This window comes from Gallus gallus, chromosome 1 (genome assembly GCF_016699485.2).
Source record: "Gallus gallus isolate bGalGal1 chromosome 1, bGalGal1.mat.broiler.GRCg7b, whole genome shotgun sequence".
NCBI classification, from domain to species: domain Eukaryota; kingdom Metazoa; phylum Chordata; class Aves; order Galliformes; family Phasianidae; genus Gallus; species Gallus gallus.
The window spans coordinates 185,269,735-185,291,673 of NC_052532.1; the positions used below are offsets into that span (position 1 = coordinate 185,269,735).

The following is a 21,939-nucleotide window of genomic DNA, read 5'->3' on the forward strand; positions in this document are numbered from 1 at the left end:
GATATCCAACCTAAATCTTCCCCATCACTATTTACACATGTAAAAAGTTGGTTTCCTTCCTCTTTATAATCTCCCTTTAAATACTGGAAGGCTGTAATGAGGTCTCCCCACAGCCTTCTCTTTTCCATGCTGAACAAAGCCAGTTCTTCCAGCCCTCTGATAATCTCCGTGGCCTTCCTCTGGACTCTCTCCAAAAGCTCCAAGTCTTTCCCGTGCTGGGAGCCCCAGACCTGGACACAATACTCCAGCTGGAGCCTCTCATTCAGGTATGTTGCTGTGATTGCACTCACTGTGAAGTGAAGTTTTGGTTGTGGTGTCATCTGACCTCACCTCTGCAGGGTCTCCTGGTTTTCTCCTTTTTTCCTTAATACTCCAAGGGAGGAGCCTCTAGCCACTCTAGGTTGCAAGTCTTCAGGCTCTTCATTGGCAAGAGACGTTAACAGAAGTGTAAAGAATGATGTTAAATACAACTATTCATAGATTTTTCTTCTCCCATGTATAATTATGCAACAGCTCATGCATGTCTCACTGCTTCTCAGGATACTCTGCTACATGGACGTCACCTTTGCTTCTCAGTTCACCATGAACACATGAACATCCACCTAGCTTCAGCCAGCAGCTGTGAATAGCTCTTAGCAAACTGCTCATTTGCCTGAGCCTTCGGCAGTGCAAGAAGCCCACAGCACAAGCTTCTGTCATCCTCCTGAAAAGTGAAGAGCCAAGTGTTAGCACTTCTGCAACACTTTGAGTGGGAAAATTGCAAGCCTGCCACATGTGCATAACACCTGCACGGAGCAAGCATGTTTGGACAAAAGTCATTCTATGAATCTGTTCTGTCACAGTGCAGATGCAGTTCATGCAGCCTCTTGCTGCACCGTGGTTGTGCTCAGGTCTGAGCATGAGCTTTGCACCCAGATGCCTGTCCCCAGGTGCAGTGCCCCTGGCAGTTTTGCAGTGATTAGTGACAAGTTCCAGCTGTCCTGTGCTGTGCATCTGTCCAAGCTCCTGCAAACACAGGCAGCAGGCTCCAGCACAGGCCATGCCCATGCCTCGTTTACTCACAACAAGAAGCGTTCTCCTCTTTTGATAGCTTTCACGGATGGATGTAACCCAGGTGCTGGGGAGGGGGGAGGGAACCCCACACAGCTTTTTCCCTGAGCTAATGAGAGTGGCAGCTAATTAGATGGCCAACATCCCACCAGGCCTTTTACCTCTCCTGAGAGATCCTGCCTTGGCTAATCACCCCAGCATGAACGGCAGGAAAGCGTTGATAGCAGAAGAAAATGAGATCACACCAGAACTATCACACTGCCTTTCTGGTGAGCAGAACACAATTTATCTCCATCAGTCACTCAGATAACTCCAGATATGCCGCGCTGAGCTCTTCCCATTGGTGCCATTCTCAGGCACTCAGTCGTCACATCAGCTTTGTTCTCAATGTGGGCATTTTCTGGCTTTACTTTCTCTGCAGCTTGTCAAGTAGTAGGCACTGTTCTCAATAACTCCTAAGACAACTACTCTTTCTGGACTTTTGTGTTTGCCATTCAGCACCTTTCATGAACGGATCTCACTAGCTCCAGGAAGCACCAGTCCAAAAAGCCCTGAAAGGGGATAGCAGGAGGCAGGTGGGCTTTAATTCCCCAGTGCTCTCCTTGTCCATTACAGCTTCATAAAGCCTAGAGACCTCCAGAGCAAGTCCAGGAGTGGGGAAGGAGAACCCAATCTGACAGAATCACAAATCCGTGCTGTGGGTTTACTTCTGAACTGTGTCATCTCTCCACTGTCCCAGTGGGCAGAAGGAAAACTGGCTGCAGAAGGGACGTGCTTAGAATTCATTTTGCCGGATTCCAACTGTGGCACATTTTCTGATTAAAGAAGTGCAGCCTGCATTTGATCACAAGGAGACATCAGTGCCATTTTGACCTCTGCCTTTATGAAGCTGCTTTTGTCCTTTGGCAGGTTTTGGGCAGCTCCTTGTCCCGCACCTTCAGCTGGCCCATCGCTTGCATGGAAGCACAGCACTGCTGCTTTACTTCAAGGGAGCTAAATCTCCAGCCTGAGAACTATAGAGGAGAATTTGCTTTGCATGAGCTGGCTGGGAAGAGGCAAATTCCCTGCCCAGCAGCAGGAACGTGCCTATGAATAGCCCCTGTGTAAACAGGGTTGCACATTGCAGAACGGCATCGGGCATGCTTTCCACCAGCCATCTCTTCCTGAAATTCAATAGACATTGATATTTATATCCAGCCTTTGAGGTTTAGCATGCTTCAGCACAAATATACATTTATGAATACCGCAATACTTTGGGTCTTATTGACTCCCACTGAGTCTTATTTCACTCACAGGTACACTCTTTTTCCTGGACTGTCATGCTTGAAATAAGCTAAGCCAAGAGCGGATGATCTTTCAGCAGAACAAGTAATATGCTGAAGGCTACATTCAGCAATATTTTCCTTATTTCACTTGATCAAAGTGCTGTTTAAGCAGAGGGCTATGTTCTGCTCAGCAGCAGAGTGGTGTTACTGATATGTGACAGCAGTGATCGCAGCAGCATGGCTCTGAGCGCCCATTGACAAAGCAGAGAGATCAGGAATCTGGCCCAGCATCCTCAAAATAAGAATACTGGGAATGGAGCTATGCCAGGGAAGAATATGGCCCATACTGTTTCTGAAATGAAGGAGCCAAATAATACAAAGATGTAAGTGGATCTGTAATCTGTTTATAAGAAAATCCGTGATTTATAGAGCCCAGCTAGAGGAAGGTTAAGTTTCAAGAGCAATACAGCATAACTAAAAGAAGTTATTTCTCCCTGTAAAAAGACACTTTAATAGAAATGAGGACGAATAAAATTCTCAAAACATGACCTTGCTGTGGAATACAGTCCTGTTATGTTTTCCATCGCAGATCACACTGCTGTGCTGTATGAAGGCATCACTCTGCTTATAAAACAGTTGTTTCCCTGATTCTGCTGTGCAGCATCTTCCTGAATCTGTGTCAATATAAATGCTTCTGCAGCAAGAGTAAGTAGTCAAGTCTACATGCCAGAGGTTCAGTCAGATGTGATGATGTTACTCATTGCCCCAACAGGAGCCAGGTCCCACCATCTCCTGATGCGGGGCTTCACTGCTGGAGCTGGGGCTGCCAGCTCTTTCCCAGCAGAGCAAGGTGCATTGCTTGCACCCTGCCTTTCCCTTCCTGCAGCATCATAAATAGAGCTTGTGTGTTCTGCAAAGCTGGGCTGAAATAGGTCAGAGTCTTCGAAGGCAGATCTGCATACAGGAGTCACTCATTTCCATCAGGCAGTTGGGCAGTTCCCCAGAGGAGTGTTTCTTTAAGGCTGAATTGCAGAATTCAAGATTTCTCCTGTCCAGGAATGTTCCTGGCATTTTGCTGGTGTTCGATGAAAGAAGAAACATGCCATGCAGACGAGCCTTCAGCGCTGAGCCTGTTTCGCTGGGGAGGATCCCATGTGCTGACTGCCTTTGCTCACACGTCTAATTGCTTCTTGTGGGTACCTTCTGAGAAAACCCTGCTTGCACTGACAACCTGTTTTTTCAGGGTGTAGCCGTCAGAAAAATAATGCAGTGGGATTAAAAAAAAAAAAAATTAAAAATGAAATAAGCCAAGTTTAAAACAGATGCAAATGTTTCATCACTTCAGCCTTCTTTGTCCAGAAACAAAGAATAAAACTGTGTTACAATTCAGCCTCATCTTCCAATGTACTTAGAGTCATATCTTGGGGGGCTTCAATGGGAAATGGACATTAATTATGTGCCATATCCTAAAGGCTGCTGAGTTTTGTATTTGTTGTGAAAATAATGAAAGCCATACCATTGCCAGTGAGTAACGGAAGCTAATTTCACTGATCAGCTCCATCTTTAACATGGCATCATGCCGTACCATGTGTTTCATTTGCAAAATATGAACAGACAAGTTCTGCTGCTTGAGAACTTTTTTTCCAGCAAGACAAAGACATCTGTGCAAAAAAAAAAAAAAAAAAAAAAAGGCTGGCCAGGCACACAACTGAACCAAAGCTCCCTCTTGCTTGCCCTCTTTTTAGCCCTTCAGCTTTTGAACTCTTGGCTCCTCAGCAGCCTGGCTGCCACAAGAGGGTTTGAGGCAAAATAGGCAGTTCTTAATGAGGGACACCTGAGATCCGAAGCCAACACTCAGCAACATCTTCAGGGAAGTGACAAAATCCTGATGAGTCAGCAGCTGTTGTGCAGACCTCAAATCCTGGACTCACCAGCATTTGTTCACAGGATTCACATCTACAAGAATACGTTACAAGGGATCATTTGTAATTCTCCTGAATCAGGAGGAAGACCACTAACAAGGCTACCTGTGTCATGCTTTTTGGATTTTCTTTCAATTAATGCATTTCCCCAGTGTATCACCCCCCCAAAATTGTATGGCCCAAAATACTTCCAAAGTGAACTTGAATATTTCCCAACTCAACTTGAAGCATAACCTGTTTTTTTTTTTTTTCCTAGATGATCCCTATTTACTGTCTCAGCATTGGCCTGTGTGGTCTCAGAAGGCTGAGCTGAAGTAAACAACACGCTGAAATGTATTTAGCAAATTATCGTGCAAACCACAGAAAAACAGAGAGAGAAAGGATTTCTTGGTTGGGTAGTGATGTAATGTTTTTTAGAATTACGTATTTGTCCAAGAAATTAGATATTTAAAAAGCCTATTGAGTTGGCAAGTTCAGTTCTCCTGGCCAGGCTGTAATTGTTTCATACGATAAACATAATTTAAGAGTGCTTTATCTAGTCAGGGTTTAAATGCTGCTAATGAAAAAGTGTGTGCCCCCACCCTCGAGGAAGAATTCCACAAACTCTGACATCTCGCCTTCTCATGTAATTATCTGAACACTCATTTTGCAAATTTGCGTGTGTAATTTTGAGGATGGGAAGTCATTTTGTAGTGTCAGGGCACAAACTTTATCTGCTGCCCTTCCTTCCTCAAAGAACGCAATAAAAGTCCTGTGCAAACAATGCTAAAATGGTGCACCAAGCCTGGTGATAATGAATGCAGGACTGTCACTTGTTTGACATGCTGGTAATGTGCTGGCTTTTCTGACCTTTGAGAAACCATATCAATTTTCCTATCTATCCATGTTTCATATGGCTCTGCTGAATGATTCATAGACTCAAGAAATGAAAGGCATGTAGCATGTCAGTCACCCATCTGACACTTGCACAGGGCTTTAGAGTGGCAGTCAGATGGGGAGAGTGGGTAAGTCTCTAGTTAGGTGCTCACATATCCCCTTCTCCTGCTTCTGAAGGGTTTTTGTTTTGTTTTGTTTTGCTTTGTTTTTAATGAACAAAATTTGAGGATCTTTTAATTTCTTATGAAATCTCTAGTCTTGTAGCAGTCCAGTCTGAGTTATTGCGTGGCAGCTGCCTCATCCTTTCCTTTCTCTCTGAGCTGCTGGAGGTCTTTGAATTGCAAACACATCCACTGCATAACTAGTTCAGTTTTACAGCACTGATCTTCTCAATCCGACCTTTTCAGGAAGCATCAAGCTTTTGTACTTATGTATGGAGAGTGAAAGAACTGTGCCCTTCTACAGCAGGTTTGCATCACAGGAAGAACAGATGTGGACCTACTGAGCACTCCAGTAGCATCTGCATGCACACCACGGCCAGGTGGAATTTTCCAGGACACAGCCCATCTACGCAGCATCTTCCGACTTAGCTTGCGTGGACAGATTGGTTTTCAGCTGATGGCTGTTGGGTGCAGTGCTTTCTGGAAGGCAGTGGAGATGCACCGTACCGCTCTCTACTTGCTCATTAGGAAAGTCCAGGCAGAAATTTCACAGCCACAAAGTGAGTTCAAATCTGGCATCCCACCATGGTGTAGGTGCTCATTACCAGGGGTGAAGACAGCTTGGTGTTTTGATGGGCTACATCTCTTAGCTGATTGATTTGAACCAGCTCAAAGGCTGCATAAAGCATTAGGTGAACTCTGGCTTTCGCATCTCATTCGGTTACTCCTACAGTGAGCACAGAACCCATGCCTGGCTGTAATATGTCTCTCAAGAATGCACCCGAATACTTAAGAAGGCAGAGAAAACCCTACTTTCCTTTGGAAGCGTGTTCCTCTGTTATTAATTAGTATTACTCTTTGGTTGTAAAACTTCACAAAATTTTCAATCACCAATGATAAAATTCTGCTGAAACCGGTAACCACTTAAGCAAATCCGACTTGGCAGGTCAGTGATCTGTCTGGAAGGATGTGATGGTCTCAAGCCACTGTGGTACATGCCATCAAGAAAAAAATTCTCCCCCTTTCCCATGCATGGCAATAACTGGCAGCCTCTTTGGGTGACCTCAGCAGAGAAGACCGATTGTGTTTGTAGAATTCACCACCACCTTAAGATTTCTGGGCAGGTCAAGGTGCCAGGCTGCTGGTAACTTAATTACCTCATAACTTCAGGATTCTGCTTTCCTTTACCATTCAGTAACTGGACAGGAACTGAAAGAAATGCACAGCAGTAGACAACAACTAAGGTACAGTTGGATCATAGAAGCTGACAGGTAATGGTGAAGGGAGTACCAGATACTTTTTGTAATATTTCTTTTGAGAAATAAATTTACAAGGAGAACTTTCAGGAATGTGGCTGTGTTCACAAAGAAGACAGCTTGTGCAAAGACCTGCAGAAGTTACACATTTGTTTAACTTGAAAGGGAACAAGCCAAGGGCTTAAATTCAGTCACACAATGCACATGTCTTGCCAGGCATCAGGACCTTGCCGATGGCATAAGTTAAGCACATATACAGCATTTTACATGATCTGTGCTATGGGGATCCTAACAACTCATTTCAAAATACTGCATCTAGACAAAGGCCTCAGGTATCTTGACATTTTTTTTTTTAAATGGTCTCTAGTCAATCAATTATTTAATACTGATACTGGAGATGCGCTGCATCTGGCCCAGTTAGGTACTTTTTCCACTTCCATTAGGCATCAAAACTGATTATATAAAGAAAAGAGAAGAAAAAAAAAGAGTTTCAGAATAGATATGCAAGAGAATTTGTTGGGGGAGTGCAGGAAAGTAGGTTAGTCGACTTCTATTTGCTGTATTGTTTCCAGAAACAATGAAACACAAAGTGTATGTTTCTCTTGAGAGTTCTCAGACACTAAACAGCTGAATGGCAAGTCTGGGAGCCACAAAGGTACTTAAGTGCTTATAGTTTAAGGGAGGTAGTTCACAGAGTACTTCAGGCATCTGGGAGAGTATGTCCCTCCTCCTCTCACAAGAAGTTTGTGGCAGAACAGAGACTAGATATCAAATTTCTCCAATTGTAAGTTGCCTTACGTGTCAGCTTTACTTTCACACTCACTTGGCTAACGGAAAATGTTCCCGTTTGTAATGGGCTTTGTTAAAGCTCTGAAGTGGTCACTCTGAGTGGGAATAACTGCAGTGGAGAGGAACAGGACACAACCGTGTTTCTGAGGATGTCCAGTCGTGGGTACTTGTCACTGTCAAAATAAAATAAATGAATGCTATTAAAGAAATCTGAGTTTTTGCCAGTACTCAGTGTTAAATATTAACCCAATCAAAACCATTATCTTACTTGTGTTTCAAACTTGCCTGCTCCTGTCCTTACCAACAGGTTTGAGTTCTGAACCAGGCCCTTTCACAGCAAATTACTCCAATGGATCTTGTGCTATAGAGTCAGCTGCTGCTTGTGGCTATAATAACCCTGATCCTCTACTGCTTGTTTTAAAGCTTCTCATTTCAGATAATATCATAGACCTCAGCAATAAATAAAAAGCCATTTACATCATTCATGTTGTTTACTTACATTTTAGCATTACGTTCAGATTAGCTGATGGAAACTAACCTGTCTGGCTTCCCGCTGTCTCTTTAGTGCTAATAGTACCATGCTGCAGCATGTGGGATGCAAACATGGCACAGCAACTATCTGCACTCCAGCAAGCATTAGGATGCTATTTCTACCATACTGCTTGGGGAATAAAAACCTCTTACATTTGTTTCTCTGTGAGCGCTGCGTTCTGTTGCCTGTTGCTGTGTCTCGAGTGCTTTCCGCATTGAAATGACTGGTGAGTGGCAGCCCTCAGTGCTGCTGACAGCTCTGTTTGAGGTGAAGATTCCTTCAGAAGCTGCTGGAAGGGGCAAGGTGGCAGAGGCTGTGATTTTACTTCGGGTGGAGAAGTTTGCCGAGAAACTTCTCAGTAGTTCTTGAAGACGACCAGAGCTGGGTTCAATTAATCTCCCTAAGAGATGTAAATTACTCACTTCATTGTGCCCTTCTTAGCCCAGCCAGTTGCCTAAATTACACAATGTGTCGTTTTGCAAAGACAGGAGGTATTCTAATGGATGAAAGCATATAAAGCAGATCACAGCTCTCAAGCGGGCCATTTACAATTACTTGGACGGGAGAAACCTTGAGAACGCTGTATGCAACATCCTAAGTCTTCTTAGAGATTTGGGGAGCCGCAATATTCAGTTTCCATGACTAAATCAAATCCTTCTTACCGTCATCTTTCAACATCAGAATTACATAACGCGGGGTGTTTCACACACAGACACCTTCCGACGTCTGTGGCTCTGCTCCCACCAAACCCTGCATATACACCGTTGGGGCTGGAGGAGCACGAAACAAGGAGAACTTCAGCGACGCTCTGAAGCACAGAGGAGGTGCGTGGCCCGGCCGCCCCGCGCTGCAGATCACAGCCCTGCCTCTCTACTAATTACACCCTCCATCTCCGTGCATTAGCATGGAGCCGAGCAAACCTGACTCATCACTTCTCTCAACGCGGAGACCCGCGCCGAAGCTCGCTGAAGGCGGCCCGGGGAGGGGCAGGCTTAGCCTTCGCCTCAGGCCTCCACACCGCCATCCAGCTCCCGGTCCTCGCTCCCTGTGCCTATCGGGCTGCCCGCCGTAGAGCGGGGCCGGTCGCCGGGCCGGGTCGGGTCGGTACCGCAGCGCGGCCGGGCAGCACAGCGCGATCCACCCCCCGTCTCGGCCGCCACAGCCGCTCCCTCACAACCCCGGGGGCGGGGCTTCCCGCGCCTCATTTGCATAGGCACCCGATTGGCCAGCAGAGGACACGCGCCGAACCGCTGACCCCGCCTTTCTGCCCAACGCTGCCCGGAGACGCGGCCGGCCCCGCCCCTCCGCCGCGCTGGCCCCGCCCCTTTCCCCGCCCCTTTTCTCAGCTTGCCCGGAGATGGGAGCCGGCGAAAGCCCTTCCCATTGGTCACCGGCGTGTGGCTCCCGGGATTGGCTGGTCGGCGAAGCGGTGGGCGGGGCCGGCGGCGCGGATTGGCGGAGCGCGCAGGGGTGTGTGCTCAGGGGGCAGCGGCCCGGAGCGGGGAGCTGGGGCCGCGGCTGGAGGATGGGGGCGGCCGGCGGCGCGGGCTGCTGAGCGGCGCGGAGCCCAGCACAGCCGAGCCTCAGTCCCCGCCGCACTCCCGCCCGGCCCCGGCAGCATGAACAGGCTCGGCGCCGGCTCCATCGGCGGCGGCGGCGGCGGCGGCGGCAGCGCTGCATCCGCCGCCGGCCAGTACAGGGTGTGCGGCAATTGCCGGAAGGTGCCGAGACAGGTAGCGGGGGGCACGGCCGTGAGTGCAGAGGGGCAGCGGGGGTGCTCGATGCTGAAGGTCCGGGGGGTTCGGAGTGGGGCCGTGGGGTGCAGAGAACTGTGGGGGGGGAGGAGGGCGAAATGCGCGCAGTGTGAGGGCTCGGGGCTGGGAGCTGGGGGTGAAGGCAGCGGGCTGGGAGCGTCGGGGGGCTGGCGGTGCCGCCCCGGGGTCCCTGCGGGGCTGCTTACGGAACCTGGGAGGTTCGTCCCCAGCGCCTTTGGGGGATGAGGAGCTCCGGAAATCCAAGCTTTAAAAAAAATACACGAAACCGCCCCCCCAAAAAAGGCCTTCAGCAGCCGCGCTCCGTGCGCTGAGCGCAGCCCCGTTCCGAGCGGCCGAGCCGACCCCCGCTGTGCCGCACCGCTCCGCGGCCCCGTCGAGCTGCGCTCCGCTCGCGCTGCGCCAATGAATTAAAAGCGCTGAGCTGTGCGAACGCGGCCGCCCCCAACCCGGGAGCGACTCCGATTCCATCCGCTCCGGGTTCGTCCTCCGACACGCTGAGAAAGTCTCGAAGTCAACGAGCTCAAATATTTGCGCTCTTTGTCCAAAATCTGTTTTTCTTCCTCTGCGGGTCAGGCCGAGTGCCAATCAAAGTTGTTTTTCCAGCCTCTCTTCCCTGCAGTACGAGCGCCCTTTTTTTTTTTTTTTTAAGGGCTCGGTTTTTGGACAGGAGGTGTGTGTGAGGGGAGGGGGAGGAGAGACGATAGAGCCCGGTCGGAGGGCCGGGTAGATCTCAAAAATCATGTTTGAATGGAAAGAAAACCTTATTAAATGTGCGTGCTTGGTATGCGCAGTTATTTTTTCCATAAACTCTTGGATCGTGTTACGGCCGATGCTCGGCGCTGGGCTCTGAGCTCAGCCTGCAAGAAATGCGATGGAGCAGAGCTGCACATCGGCAGCTTAACCGTTTCGTGGCGGGGCCGAACCCCCCCCGGGCTGCAGTGCTGCCTTCGGGGCAGCGGAGACCCGAAGAGAGGAGTCCTGTGGGGTTGAAGCACGAAACAGCTTCGGAGCTGCCATAAGCGATGCCACATATGTGGAGAAAGCGGGGAGGGGGGCGTGCAGCCTCCTGCCAGGTCATCCAGACGTTGTGTTGACAAATAAAGTGGTGTTTGGCAGCGCTGGCACGTCTGAAATTAAATTGCAGTGGTGAAGTTGCTGTTGGTTTTTGGAGGGTAGGGCCGGGTTTGTGTGCCGCTTTGATACTGGGGGGTAGGAGTGGGATTTACGGTCCAGGTAACAGGAAACTTTCCCAGATGAGGTGTTTTTCAGTGATCAGGGAGGATAACGGCGATAGGACGACAGGGGGTGGTTTAAAGCTAAAAGAGGGGAGATTTAGATTGGATTTGAGGAGAAAATCCTTTGCTCGGAGGGCAGTGAGGCCCCGGCACAGCTGCCCACAGAGCTGTGGTGCCCCATTGCTGGAGGTGCTCAAGGATGAGCCCTGGGGAACCTGGGCTGGTGGGGGGCAACCAACCCATGGCAGGGGTTGGGATTGGATGGTCCTTAAGGTGCCCTCCAACCTCAGCCATTCTGTGGTGCTGTGGTAATGACTGCATGGCAAAGCTTAGGAACCTGCCCTGGTTTGTCCACCGTCGCATAAACTGCTGCAAAAGTGGGGAAAGAAAAGAGAGAGCTGGTAGCCCACGAAGCCCAGCCTGTGCCCTGAGGTGTGCGTTGTGCCTGCATTGGTTGCACCGGGGCATCGCTGCATCTGTTTTTTTTAGGCAGGGCAATAAACATAGAAGCAGAAAGCTGCCGACTCCCATCTGTAATCATTCAGAAGTTGGTATAATAAAATCGCTGTAAATTTTAGCCTTTTGCACTTTGTTGGCAAGCATGCAAGTAGAAAACAGGGAGAAAACAACAAGGCTTAGTGGAAGTGAGATGCAGATTTGACCTGAGACTCAGAGTAATAATCTTCAGATAAGTGCTGCCTCATCTGTTCTTTTGATGGTATTTTTTTTTATTTTTTTATTTTTTTAAGCTCATGTGATAATATGCTGGAAGGATGATTGGCCTTAAAACATGCTGAATCTCTTCTGCCCTCCTCAGTCTCAAGCCTTTATCTGGAGGCACTCGGTGCCTGCAGCTGGGCACTGCAGAGTCAGTACAACACGAGGCCAAAGCAGCCTCCAGCTCGGTGCCATGGGGTGAGACTGGAAATAGCCTGGGAGATTTTGGATGCTGATGGGTGACGGTGAGCTTCTCTTTCAGCAGGAGCGGCCAGATGCAGTACTTCAGGTTTCAGATCATTTCTGATTCATCGCAGTGGATGAATGTGACAAAGTTCTGTGGTAGGGCATTGCCAGCAACTTCACTCCTCCAGTTAAATTAGCCTACAAGGAAGATTTTTTGTAACAAAAAGAACCATTTCCAGTTGGTTTCATTGTTATGGGACACTTCAGGTTACCAGGTACCCTTGAAGAACAGTTGCTGCTGATCGGAGGGGTGGTTGTAGCCCTGAGAGCTGAGCTGTCTTCCCAAATCAAAGGATGACATGGAGTGATAGGTGAGGCTCTTCTGGACTGTGAGTGAAGTGGTGTGGGAGTGCTGGAGCCGAGCTTTTCGTAGAGGTGGCTGAGAGCCATTGCTGTCGCTGTGACCCACGTGGTCATCAGATCTGGAGGTGGAAAGTCCTCAGCTGGGTGCAGGTAAAGGAGCGGGCAAGGGCTGCAGCTTGTTCCAAACCCCAAAGAAATCAGCATCCTGAGCAAGCCTGAAGGGTGCACACAGGAGGGGCTCGGTAATCCTTTGGACAAATAACTGCCTCAGGAAGGCTTTGTGCAGTAAGCAGAGAGTCTTGGGGGTGGAAGAACTCCAGCACGTCGGGAAATGTAAGAACAGGGAGAATTCACCAGTTGGTGCAGCTCAGTTGCAAATGGCAAAGCATAGATAGTAAAGGGGCGCCCAGAGAGGTGGTGGAGTCACCGACCCTGGAGGTGTTCAAGGAACGTTTGGACGTTGTGTTGAGGGACATGGATTAGTGAGACCCATTGGTGATGGGCGAATGGTTGGACTGGCTGATCCTGTGGGTCTTTTCCAACCTTGGTGATTCTATGATTCTGTGATTAAAAGGATCTCTTTTGTGTAAGTACAGCTTGGAGAGATAGAAAAGAAAATGAGTTAGAGTGTTCCCAGAATTCAACGCTTGCTTTGTGCCAGGTGTCAGGGAGATGGGGGGCGGTGCTGGGCAGCCGAGGGGAGGCCTGCTGAGCCGGCCTGAGCCCACCTCCCTCCTGGTGTCCTGGGAGAGCTCTCAAATCCCAGATCTGTTCCCATTTTTACACAAACCTGCCAAATGTGGGTGATCCTCTGGGAGGAAAATAGCCCTGAATGTGAGGGATGGAATTTTCCACGCTCTGCATCCCCCATGCCAGTCTGCTCCAACACAAGTCTCAGCAGCAGGCAAGTTACTAGAACTGATGTAGAAGGAAAAGCATACAGATAAATGAAAAATGCATGTGATACCACCAAAGTAGGTCACACTAGACTTAAATCGTAGCCTTCTGCTGATGAGATCTGCTGTAGTGTCCTCTTCTGAGAGCTGCGGATTGACTGCAACTAGATCTCATTCATTAAACATCTGAAGTAACATCACAGGCCGAATTTCTGGCTTCACCAGCAAGTCAGCTGGAAGTGAATGTTGTTCTCGGTAGCAGAAAGTTTAAATAGGTTTGGAAAGCATTGGGGTGAACTTGTGAGCAAAAAATGGCAGGAGACCTGTCAATAGGATGTGGTAGCTCTGTGGGCAGGTGCTGCTGTAAGCTGTGCCGGCTGCTGCACATCAGCTGTGCCAGCACTGTGGGCACTGCAGACCTGTGGTCTGACCTGTTCTGTCTTTTTTTTCCTGTTCCTGTGGTAAGCAGTGGGGTGACGGAGCTGGGGATGGGGGTGGGCTGCAGTGAGAGGTGCCTGACATTGGCTTTTCAGTAGATGGCTTTCAAAATGAATCTGGTTTAACACCTTCCGGAATCATGATGGAAGTGTGACCATTTCTCAGATACATACAGGAGGCAGAAGCAGTAAATATTGCCCATCTGGGGAAAGAGCAGGGTGTTTCACAGCAAGCTGGAGACCTTGATCAGCAGAGTACTTAGAGTTGGGGTGAGGTGCAATGGCATGGCATGTAAGAGTCACCTGTAACTGCTTGTTACCCATAAGTCATGGTAAAGCTCCATGGAGGGGCCAAGGAGAGGCCCAGGACAGTTCTACAGGGTTTTGCAGCTGGGAGGAGGGAAGCCAGGATGGATCCCAGTTCAACAGGTGCAGAGGTAAGCTGGGTGGATGCTCAGAGAAATAGATGACTTACTTTGAAGAAGGAGAGTAAAAGACCTTTGCTTTTTTAATCCAGCAGAAATATGGGGTTATGATGTCTATAAATACACCAGACAGTAAGAACCAGCAAGGAGAAATAAGCTGAGGAGCAGATGGATATAAAATGGTCATAAATACATTTAGGATGGAAAATGAAGTGTCCAGGGCTGTGAGGTTCTGGAAGAGTTTGTTCTAGGTCTAGACTGTCAAAAATACATCTGCTTTTAAGATAGAAAGTGTTGTGAACGTCATTAAACGATGTGGTGCTAACAATAGCACTGGCCTAGACTCAGTGAGTTGAGGTCATGTCAAAAAAAAGAGAAAGAGGAGGGAGACTTTCATTCACTTCATTGTTCCATGTGGGTGAATAAGAAAATAGCCCAAAAGTGAACCAAAAATAACCTGATGTCAGGTCTCAGAAGCTCGTGTAAGCGAAAATGCATGGCACCGTGAGTCATGGGGGCGCATGGAGGTGCTGTCACCTGTTCTGTAGAAATCAGAAGGCCTCTCAAGGACGTCTCAACTATTTTAAGGAAAGCCAGCCTGGCTCAGTGGCTTCTGAACATATGCAAACTAAAGCTGCTTTGCCTTTGCTTGAAAAACACCTCTGATTTTCCATGGTGCAGCATCTTCACGTTGCTGTTCTGTGGTTTGGTACTCCGGTACTGTGGTTGGTGTTGGATAACTGACCATGATGCTTAGCAGAGCATCTTACTTTGTAAATGTGAACGATGTCCACTGTAGTTTTAGGCTGCTTTTGGTCACTCGGTAGTTATCTTAACTCATGGTTGCCATGTAGGCAACTTTAGGTCTTTGGTGGGCTTCTTTCTAAAGAAGTTCTCACAACAATTTGCAGTCTTTGGCATGAAGAGCTAACTCTTTATTGAATCTGATTGTAGTGACTCTGTTGTCTGTGACACGATGTGTGCTTGTCCTCTGGTCCCTTGGAATGGAGCTGGGGAGAAACCAGCTCAGGTCACTGCAGTGTTGAGCCCACCTGCATGGCTAGGGGCAGAAATGGGGAACGTGGTCTGTGAAGGTCCAAAATGTAAAAACCAGGCTCAAGGCAATTAACAAGACCCTCACCCTCATCATTTGGTCCTATTTTCCTGGAAGGACTGGCTTTAAAAATAAATAAATAAACAAACCCCTTACTTACCAAGACTCTTCCCTTCAAAATATATGCATCTGAAAGCCCAGTGATGATTGATTTCTGTCTTTCATTCTCACAAATCTTACGGTAATTTCTGTCTTTTTAGAATCTGACCCTTTTAAATAATTGTTCTCTTGACTGTCTTTGTTAATTATTGGCTTTGGTGTCTGGAATTGGAGAGCAGTGCTGCTTCTTTAGTACGTCTGCTGGTATTGAGTGTTCCTATTTTCTTTTGCTTCGTATCTTAAGTCACTTGTTTGTGGTACCTTTCTGGTCTTATGGGCTGAAAATGAAAATGCAGTTTTTCAGCTGACTTGTAATAAGAGTGACATGAGTGGAATGAACCTCCAGTGGAGGACGAGGTTTTGCAGTGACGAGACTTGTATGAACTGCGCTCATTTACTTTAAAAAGTAAAAAGAAAGGAAATATATTCTGTGAATTACAGGGAACTACTGGAGACAGGAGGGGAAAGAGAGCGGGGAGGAGGATTTTCTTCAAAAGAAACCTTGAGGTTTAGCGTTGAGAGCAAGTTGGCCAAGCGTGGAGGTTGTCCTCTATTAAGACTTACTGTTGCTGGTAGGAGCGGTGCCTTATGTTAGCCAAATCGCAGGCTGTGGTTTGGAGATGTGGATTCAGTGAGCATTTGCTTTAAATTTATGCATATTACTTAATTAGTACTTCAAATTTCATGTCTCTTTAAATGATGATGTTTTGAAATCTAAAAAAAAAAAAAGGCATGGCTTGTTAAGCATCATTGGTTTTTCCTCTCTCACATTGGCAAGGGAGATGTTGATATTCGTTTGGTTCTTTATTTGAACTATTTTTTTTCTGGCTAGAGAGATTTGAGAGAGAAGATAGTGGTATAATTCTCCTCTGGTTTTGCTTAGCTAGGGGAGTTTGTCTGGAGATCTTATTATCAGATTTCCATTTCCAGGGCTGGAGAGCAAGAATGGATTGCAGTTTGCTTGGCCAGACTGAATATTGGCTTTTGTCTAAGTGGGTCAGGATAGATTGGGGGGAAGAATGGCGTTTTCAGTAGAAAAGAGATTTAAATTGTCAGGAGGGAGACCTTTCTTAATGAGAAATGGCACATCATCAGCTTTGGAAAAATCTGTATGGAAATAATTCACGCTATTTAATTTCTCTGTTCTTTGCAGGTGTTCCAGTTTGTATGCAGAGGTCCTTCCCATTGTTTTCTCAGCAACCCAGCCTGGTAGTCTGTGCCTTTTAAGTAGAAGCTATAAGGAGTGTGATGTAGATGACTGAAATATGTTGTAAATATTTTATATAGTATGTATATTATATAAAACAAAAGTGTTTTTGAGGTGGGGATATTCTCTGCAAACAGTTCTTTTTTTTTCCTGTTTATCAGTCAGTGCATTGAATGCATTACTGGTGTTTCAACAAATTATATGGGATTCTCTTTCTGACACCTTGGGCAAACTGGTGTTACTGATAGTAAGGGAGACCGTGATCAAGAACTATTAATTGCAAATGTCTCTCTTAACCACTGGTTTCTGGTTTTTATTATAGGATACTTCTTGCATATCAGGCATTGGGTAACTGTTGGTTGGGACAAAATACCAGTGTAGATGAGAGTCAATATTGCATGTTTAGGATGCTGAGAAACAAATCGCTTTACTCTTGGTATAGACTGTTATCAATCATTGACTCATTTAAACATCGTCATTTTTGCATCGTATTTAAGTTGAGAGTTGGATGTTTTGAAGCGTAGGCTGTTTTCTGCTGGGTGTAGTGTTTGTGACAGCTGTGGGCTTAACCAAATGCAAGTTAGGGGAGGGCTAAGCAGAGTGTAAATGATGACAGTCAGGGTCAGAGATGGAAATTGGTATACTCATTCTGGAAGGGCATCCTACATCTTTCCTGAATGTCCCTGGTTACCTGAATTAGAGAAAGATAAGTAGACACAACCTCCTGATTAAACATCTCTTTTATTTCTTGTTAATGACTCTTGTATTTCTCTCAAGGTAAGCACCTAGTTTTCATAGACCAGCAAAGTAGTGACTTGAGACTGCATGTAGTCCCTTTCCTTGGGCACCTTGTGGAAAAAACAGTTGTAGAGAAGTAGGAAGTATTCCTGACTTTGTGTCTTATAAATAGGCTGGAAGCGGAGGGGATAAGCCTGCATCACACAAGTGAGTTCACCATGGACTTTCTCCATATTGTGTGGTTAATGCATGGACCACCCTTAGAGCTGTGTTTTAAATCTTCCAACATAACAAGTGTTAGGTTAACACATATGAAAGCCAGGAGAAACCACATTCTTGAGGGTTATGTGGAACCATAGGTTTCTATAACCTCTTAAAGCACAGAAGACATTTGGAAGATTACTTTGAACCCAAATTTTCATCTACTTGGAGTGAGTAATAAACTCGTAAATACATTTAATATATCTCAGTTACTGCACTTCACAATCAAAATTCAGAGTTGTGCATCTGTTTCACGCAGTATTGAATTTGAACTTGATTTTGACATGGAACCAGAGAGGACTCTGCATTCTTACAGAGTGAAGCGATGCTTCTAAAAGATTCTTTTGTAGAAGGGAGTAATGATCACAGAGATGTCTCACTTAACCTTTTCACATGCAGGTGGACGTTAAATGTGACTTGGGGATAGGTAGCTTGAGAATTGAAGAGTTTATGCTGCTGAGCTACTCCATAGAACCAGAGTAAGAGTTATCCTGATGGTATGAAGCGCTTGCTGTCTTGGTGTCAATTGTTCTTAGAGCAGCACACTTGCTTCAAAATCTTCTTTTATCCATCTCTGCATTATTACTGCACTGCATTTGCTTTTGCTTATACTGACAAAACAACTGAAAGCCAGCATATGTTCTCTCTTATGTATGAATTGTGCAGTTAAAGTTATTAAGTAAGACACTACCTTAATAGCAGAGAAGTTAATTCAATAGCATGTGCTTGTAAATATGTTTAATATCTCCTGCTCTAGCATGTGGTGGAGGGAATATAGTTATATTATTGACTGAATATATCTGGAGGTGTCTTGGGCATATGGTATTAAATCTGTTTTAATGTAATTATCTCTATTAACTAAAAAAAAAGTTTAAAAAAGTACTCTCTCCTAGTTGATTGACATTCTTCTCAGTAAAGCACCCTCATTGCTGATTAGAGGTGTGGAAATAGTAATTTGTTCTAGCGTTTAGAAATTTGATTAGACCTGTAATGAAATGGAGCGCCCACACGCTGTCTAAATATTCTACCTGACACCAGTTGGATCTCATCCACGTTGGAAGAACCCTTGAAATGTTGCTTTACTGCAGTATGTTTTGTGTCTTGAAATCAATTGCGTTCATGCAAATACCCACTGGGTGTTCAACCAGCAGGGTGAACCTTGATCCTCCTTGGAAATCAGCATCAGGATTTGATTATTCTGCTGAGTGCTCGTTGCCTTACTGCAATAATGAGGGAAGAACTAGAAAATCGTAGAATCATAGAAGGCAGCAGCTTCAGTGGAAGCGCCCATATTACTGAATAGACTTCAGAATTGCTGTGCACTTACATGGTAGGCATTGTATAACATATAGATGTTGTCAAAGTATGCTGCTAAAATTCACAAGCTGTTAGTGTTCATGGGGAGCAGTAAGCAGATAAGAGCACACTAAATGAAGATGAAAGTTGCAGAACGATCCCAGCTCTCCCCATGGTGAGAAGGCTTGTTCTGTTTCCTCCAAAAGCTGATCAAAACAACCTGCAGGTGCCCTGACAGTTGTTCTAGTGCCTGTCTTTTGAGTCCTCTTAACTCAGTTGGGTTCAGTTTTTGTTCAAGATCACTACTGTCGCCAAACTCTGAATCAGGACTCTTTATTAGTGTCATGCAGTGGAAAATTTCAGGTTTCTGTGGTAGGAAACACTTGAAAACAACATTTGAAATGCATGATGTCCACTAGTCAGCAGCTCATTGTGACTGGCGAGCTTGCAGAAGATAAGCTCTAACATATCTTTTGTATTCTTCCTTCTAGTTTTTTGGTCAGTTTTCTCAACCACTGTGGTCTTCAATAGTTTTACTTTTTGTTGTCTTTACTTGTAAGCAAATACGATGGGAGGGTGTTGAACCAAAAGAACTCCAACTGATTTATGCTGTTTCAATGCATATTAAAACTCGAGGTTATTATTTTTTTCATCTTATGCTCCTTCCAGAAAACCCAAACAAACTGTTCAATTACCTGAGTAGTTTAAATTTTGCCCACATGATGTTACTGGGGGAAGACTAAACAAGGCAGTAACATGAGGAATCATTTAAGTAGAACCTGTTTTAAGATAAGTGACTCTTATTCCAGCAATTTAAAACTTGTTTTCTGACTTTGGTGTGAGTGCTTCGCAAGTAGTTGGTAGAAAGGGTGTGTTGGTTGAAAAGGTCAACTGCAGCATTATTAAAGAGTGAAGGAACCTGCAGGCTGCCTTGACATTCTTCAGAGGAGATGGAGCCTTGTACGTGTTAGACGTGAGCAGAGGACAGGTGGAAAGAGCGCAGTCTTCGGCCATGCTGGAGCAGTTTCTCACCCACGGCTTTGAAAAGCAAAATGAGAATGGAAGCAGAAGGAGGGCTTCCCTCCATGACCCTGTTCTTTAGGCGACTTATGCAAAAGATATTTTAGATAAAGCTGTAGTTCCTTGACCTATTTATCCAACAGAAACTTGCAGTACAAGCAAAAGCAGTTTGACTATGCAGTGCTGTTGCTCTTTTATATGGGACACTCCTTTGGGTTAAGCGGTGCCTCATGAATACTTAAAGGCAGCATCCAGCCATCCAACATGAGTAATTCTCTTCGGTTTAGAAGTTAGGTCTATGACTTCAATTTGTATTTCTTAGAAGACTTGGAATACCCATTGCATGGTCTGATTTCTGTCCACGTAGAGGTAAGATGCATGCAAGTAAAGGCTGTCAACCTCTTAGGAGCTGGGCCTACTCCAGTGCTAGGGTCTTGGTTTAGATTTGGTTGCTTCATACAGAAATAGGGCACGTGGACTGGAATGTAATAGAAGATCTCAGTAGACAACACATGTTAACCACTTTTCTGTCCCTACAGGACAGGGCACATATAATAATATAAGTGGCTTTATAATTTCTGCAGGACTTGCTGGTGGTTTTTTTACAGTCATTAAGTCACTAAAATGCAGCCAGAAGTCCTCTTAGTGGAAGTATAGGCAGTAATCTGAGGAGATGGTGGAGCTCGTCACCTCTGAGGTTGGAGGTGAATCTGAAGTTCTGCCAACCTGCCGGCCTGGATGGCTGTAGTGAGCAGGAAAGCTCATCTGTAGAGTCATAGAGTCGTAGAATGGCCTGGGTTGAAAAGGACCACGATGATCATTGAGTTTCAACCCCCCTGCTATGTGCAGGGTTGCCAACCAGTAGACCAGGCTGCCCAGAGCCACATCCAGCCTGGCCTTGAATGCCTCCAGGGATGGGGCATCCACAACCTCCTTGGGCAACCTGTTCCAGTGCGTCACCACCCTCTGTGTGAAAAACTTCTTCCTAATATCCAACCTAAGTCTCCCCTGTCCCAGTTTAAAACCATTCCCCCTTGTCCTATCACTATCCACCCTCATAAACAGCCGTTCCCCTTCCTGTTTATATGCTCCCTTCAAGAACTGGAAGGCCACAATAAGGTTTCCCGGGAGCCTTTTCTTCTCCAAGCTAAACAATCCCAGTTCCCTCAACCTTTCCTCACAGGAGAGGTGCTTCAGCCCTCTGATCATCTTAGTGGCCCTCCTCTGGACCCGCTCCAAGAGCTCCATGTCCATCCTGTACTGGGGGCCCCAGGCCTGGATGCAGTACTCCACATGGGAGTACTGGGAACGCGCTTATGTTTAGGTACAGTGCATTTTCTGTACCAGTTATGAATCTTCATTTTTGAAAATCAGCATCTCTTTCAAGCTTTGGCAGGAAAATAGAAGCTGTGTACCTTAGGTCGTTACTGCCACCAGCTCAGCTCAGTTAACTGCTCAGCTCAGCTGTGTTAAGTCAGCGTGCTGTGGAGATGGTGTCTCAGCAGTGACTCACTGTGGTAAGACCTAGCTTAAGAGGAAAAAAGAAAAAGAAAAGAGGAAGAAACTGGAAACTGCTTGACTGCAAGTAGTTGCGGTCGTTCCAGCAAGTTGGTGGCTTTTGGTTGTGCTACTGAGATGAAGCCTTTTCTCTGTCAGTCTCTTGTCGGAACCTCTCCCAGACTAATGAAGCATGGAATGATTGGTGGGTCTGCTCCTTGCTTGTTGCCAAATAAGCTGCAGTCTTTGCAAATAAGACCACTTGGAGAATTAATTTGTCCTAAGTGGTGGCTGTGTTAGGATTTCCTGTCAGGTGAAGAACCATGAGGGCTCCCTTGTGGTTCTCCCATCTGTATCCCCAGCACCCAGAAGGGTTTTGGGGACTTCTTTTAAGGAAAGCTGTGTAAGAAAACTTAGTCCAGTGAAGTCATATGCATGGTATAGATAACAGCTCCTTCTGAAAAAATGCTTAGGAGTCAATTAATCAAAAAAAGCCTTAAGCCCCTGTGTTAGACAGCAAGGTGCTTGCTCCTGGAAACTGTGCCCTTAGGCTAGAGGTAGAAGTGTGTTAGTCAGGGAGATTCTATTTTTCATCTGGCATGTTCTCTCTGTTTGAGTCATGGACCAAATTTCAGTGGCAGTACCCATGCTTCTCTGAAAGCAGGAGGACATTGTTCCTGTTGGGCATCCATGGCGACTGTCCTTTTCCAGACAGTGCTGGGAGAGCAGCAGCAGTGTTTCTTAGGTTATTTGAATTGTAACTAAGATGCTCAACAGTCATCAATTGTAAATGAGCATTGGACTGAAAAACTGGTGCTGAGG

At 46.2% G+C, this 21,939-nt stretch overlaps 1 protein-coding gene and 1 long non-coding RNA gene across 5 annotated transcripts in view; one reads left to right on the forward strand and one right to left on the reverse strand.

Moving 5' to 3' along the window:
- Window positions 1–1,029: 1,029 nt before the first annotated feature.
- On the reverse strand, window positions 1,030–9,023 carry LOC107052369. Of its 2 annotated transcripts, none has more exons than XR_006931254.1 (3): window positions 8,514–9,023; window positions 7,354–7,492; window positions 1,030–4,271 (listed from the first exon to the last, which is right to left on the reverse strand). It is a non-coding gene; the product is annotated as an uncharacterized LOC107052369 (long non-coding RNA). The 2 variants fall into 2 exon arrangements; XR_005850080.2 differs by having other exon boundaries at window positions 8,004–9,023.
- Window positions 9,024–9,367: 344 nt separating this feature from the next.
- The window catches only part of SESN3 (sestrin 3), a 45,729-nt gene continuing 33,157 nt past the window's right edge, over window positions 9,368–21,939 (forward strand). For 2 of the 3 annotated variants that reach the window (XM_015280554.4, XM_015280561.4), the window contains exon 1: window positions 9,368–9,584. In XM_015280554.4, the coding sequence (XP_015136040.2) occupies window positions 9,471–9,584 (114 nt within the window). In that variant the 5' untranslated portion in view covers window positions 9,368–9,470. Of the gene's footprint in view, window positions 9,585–15,469; window positions 17,802–21,939 lie in introns of those variants that run through there. The other variant, XM_046899721.1, reaches the window with a different exon arrangement.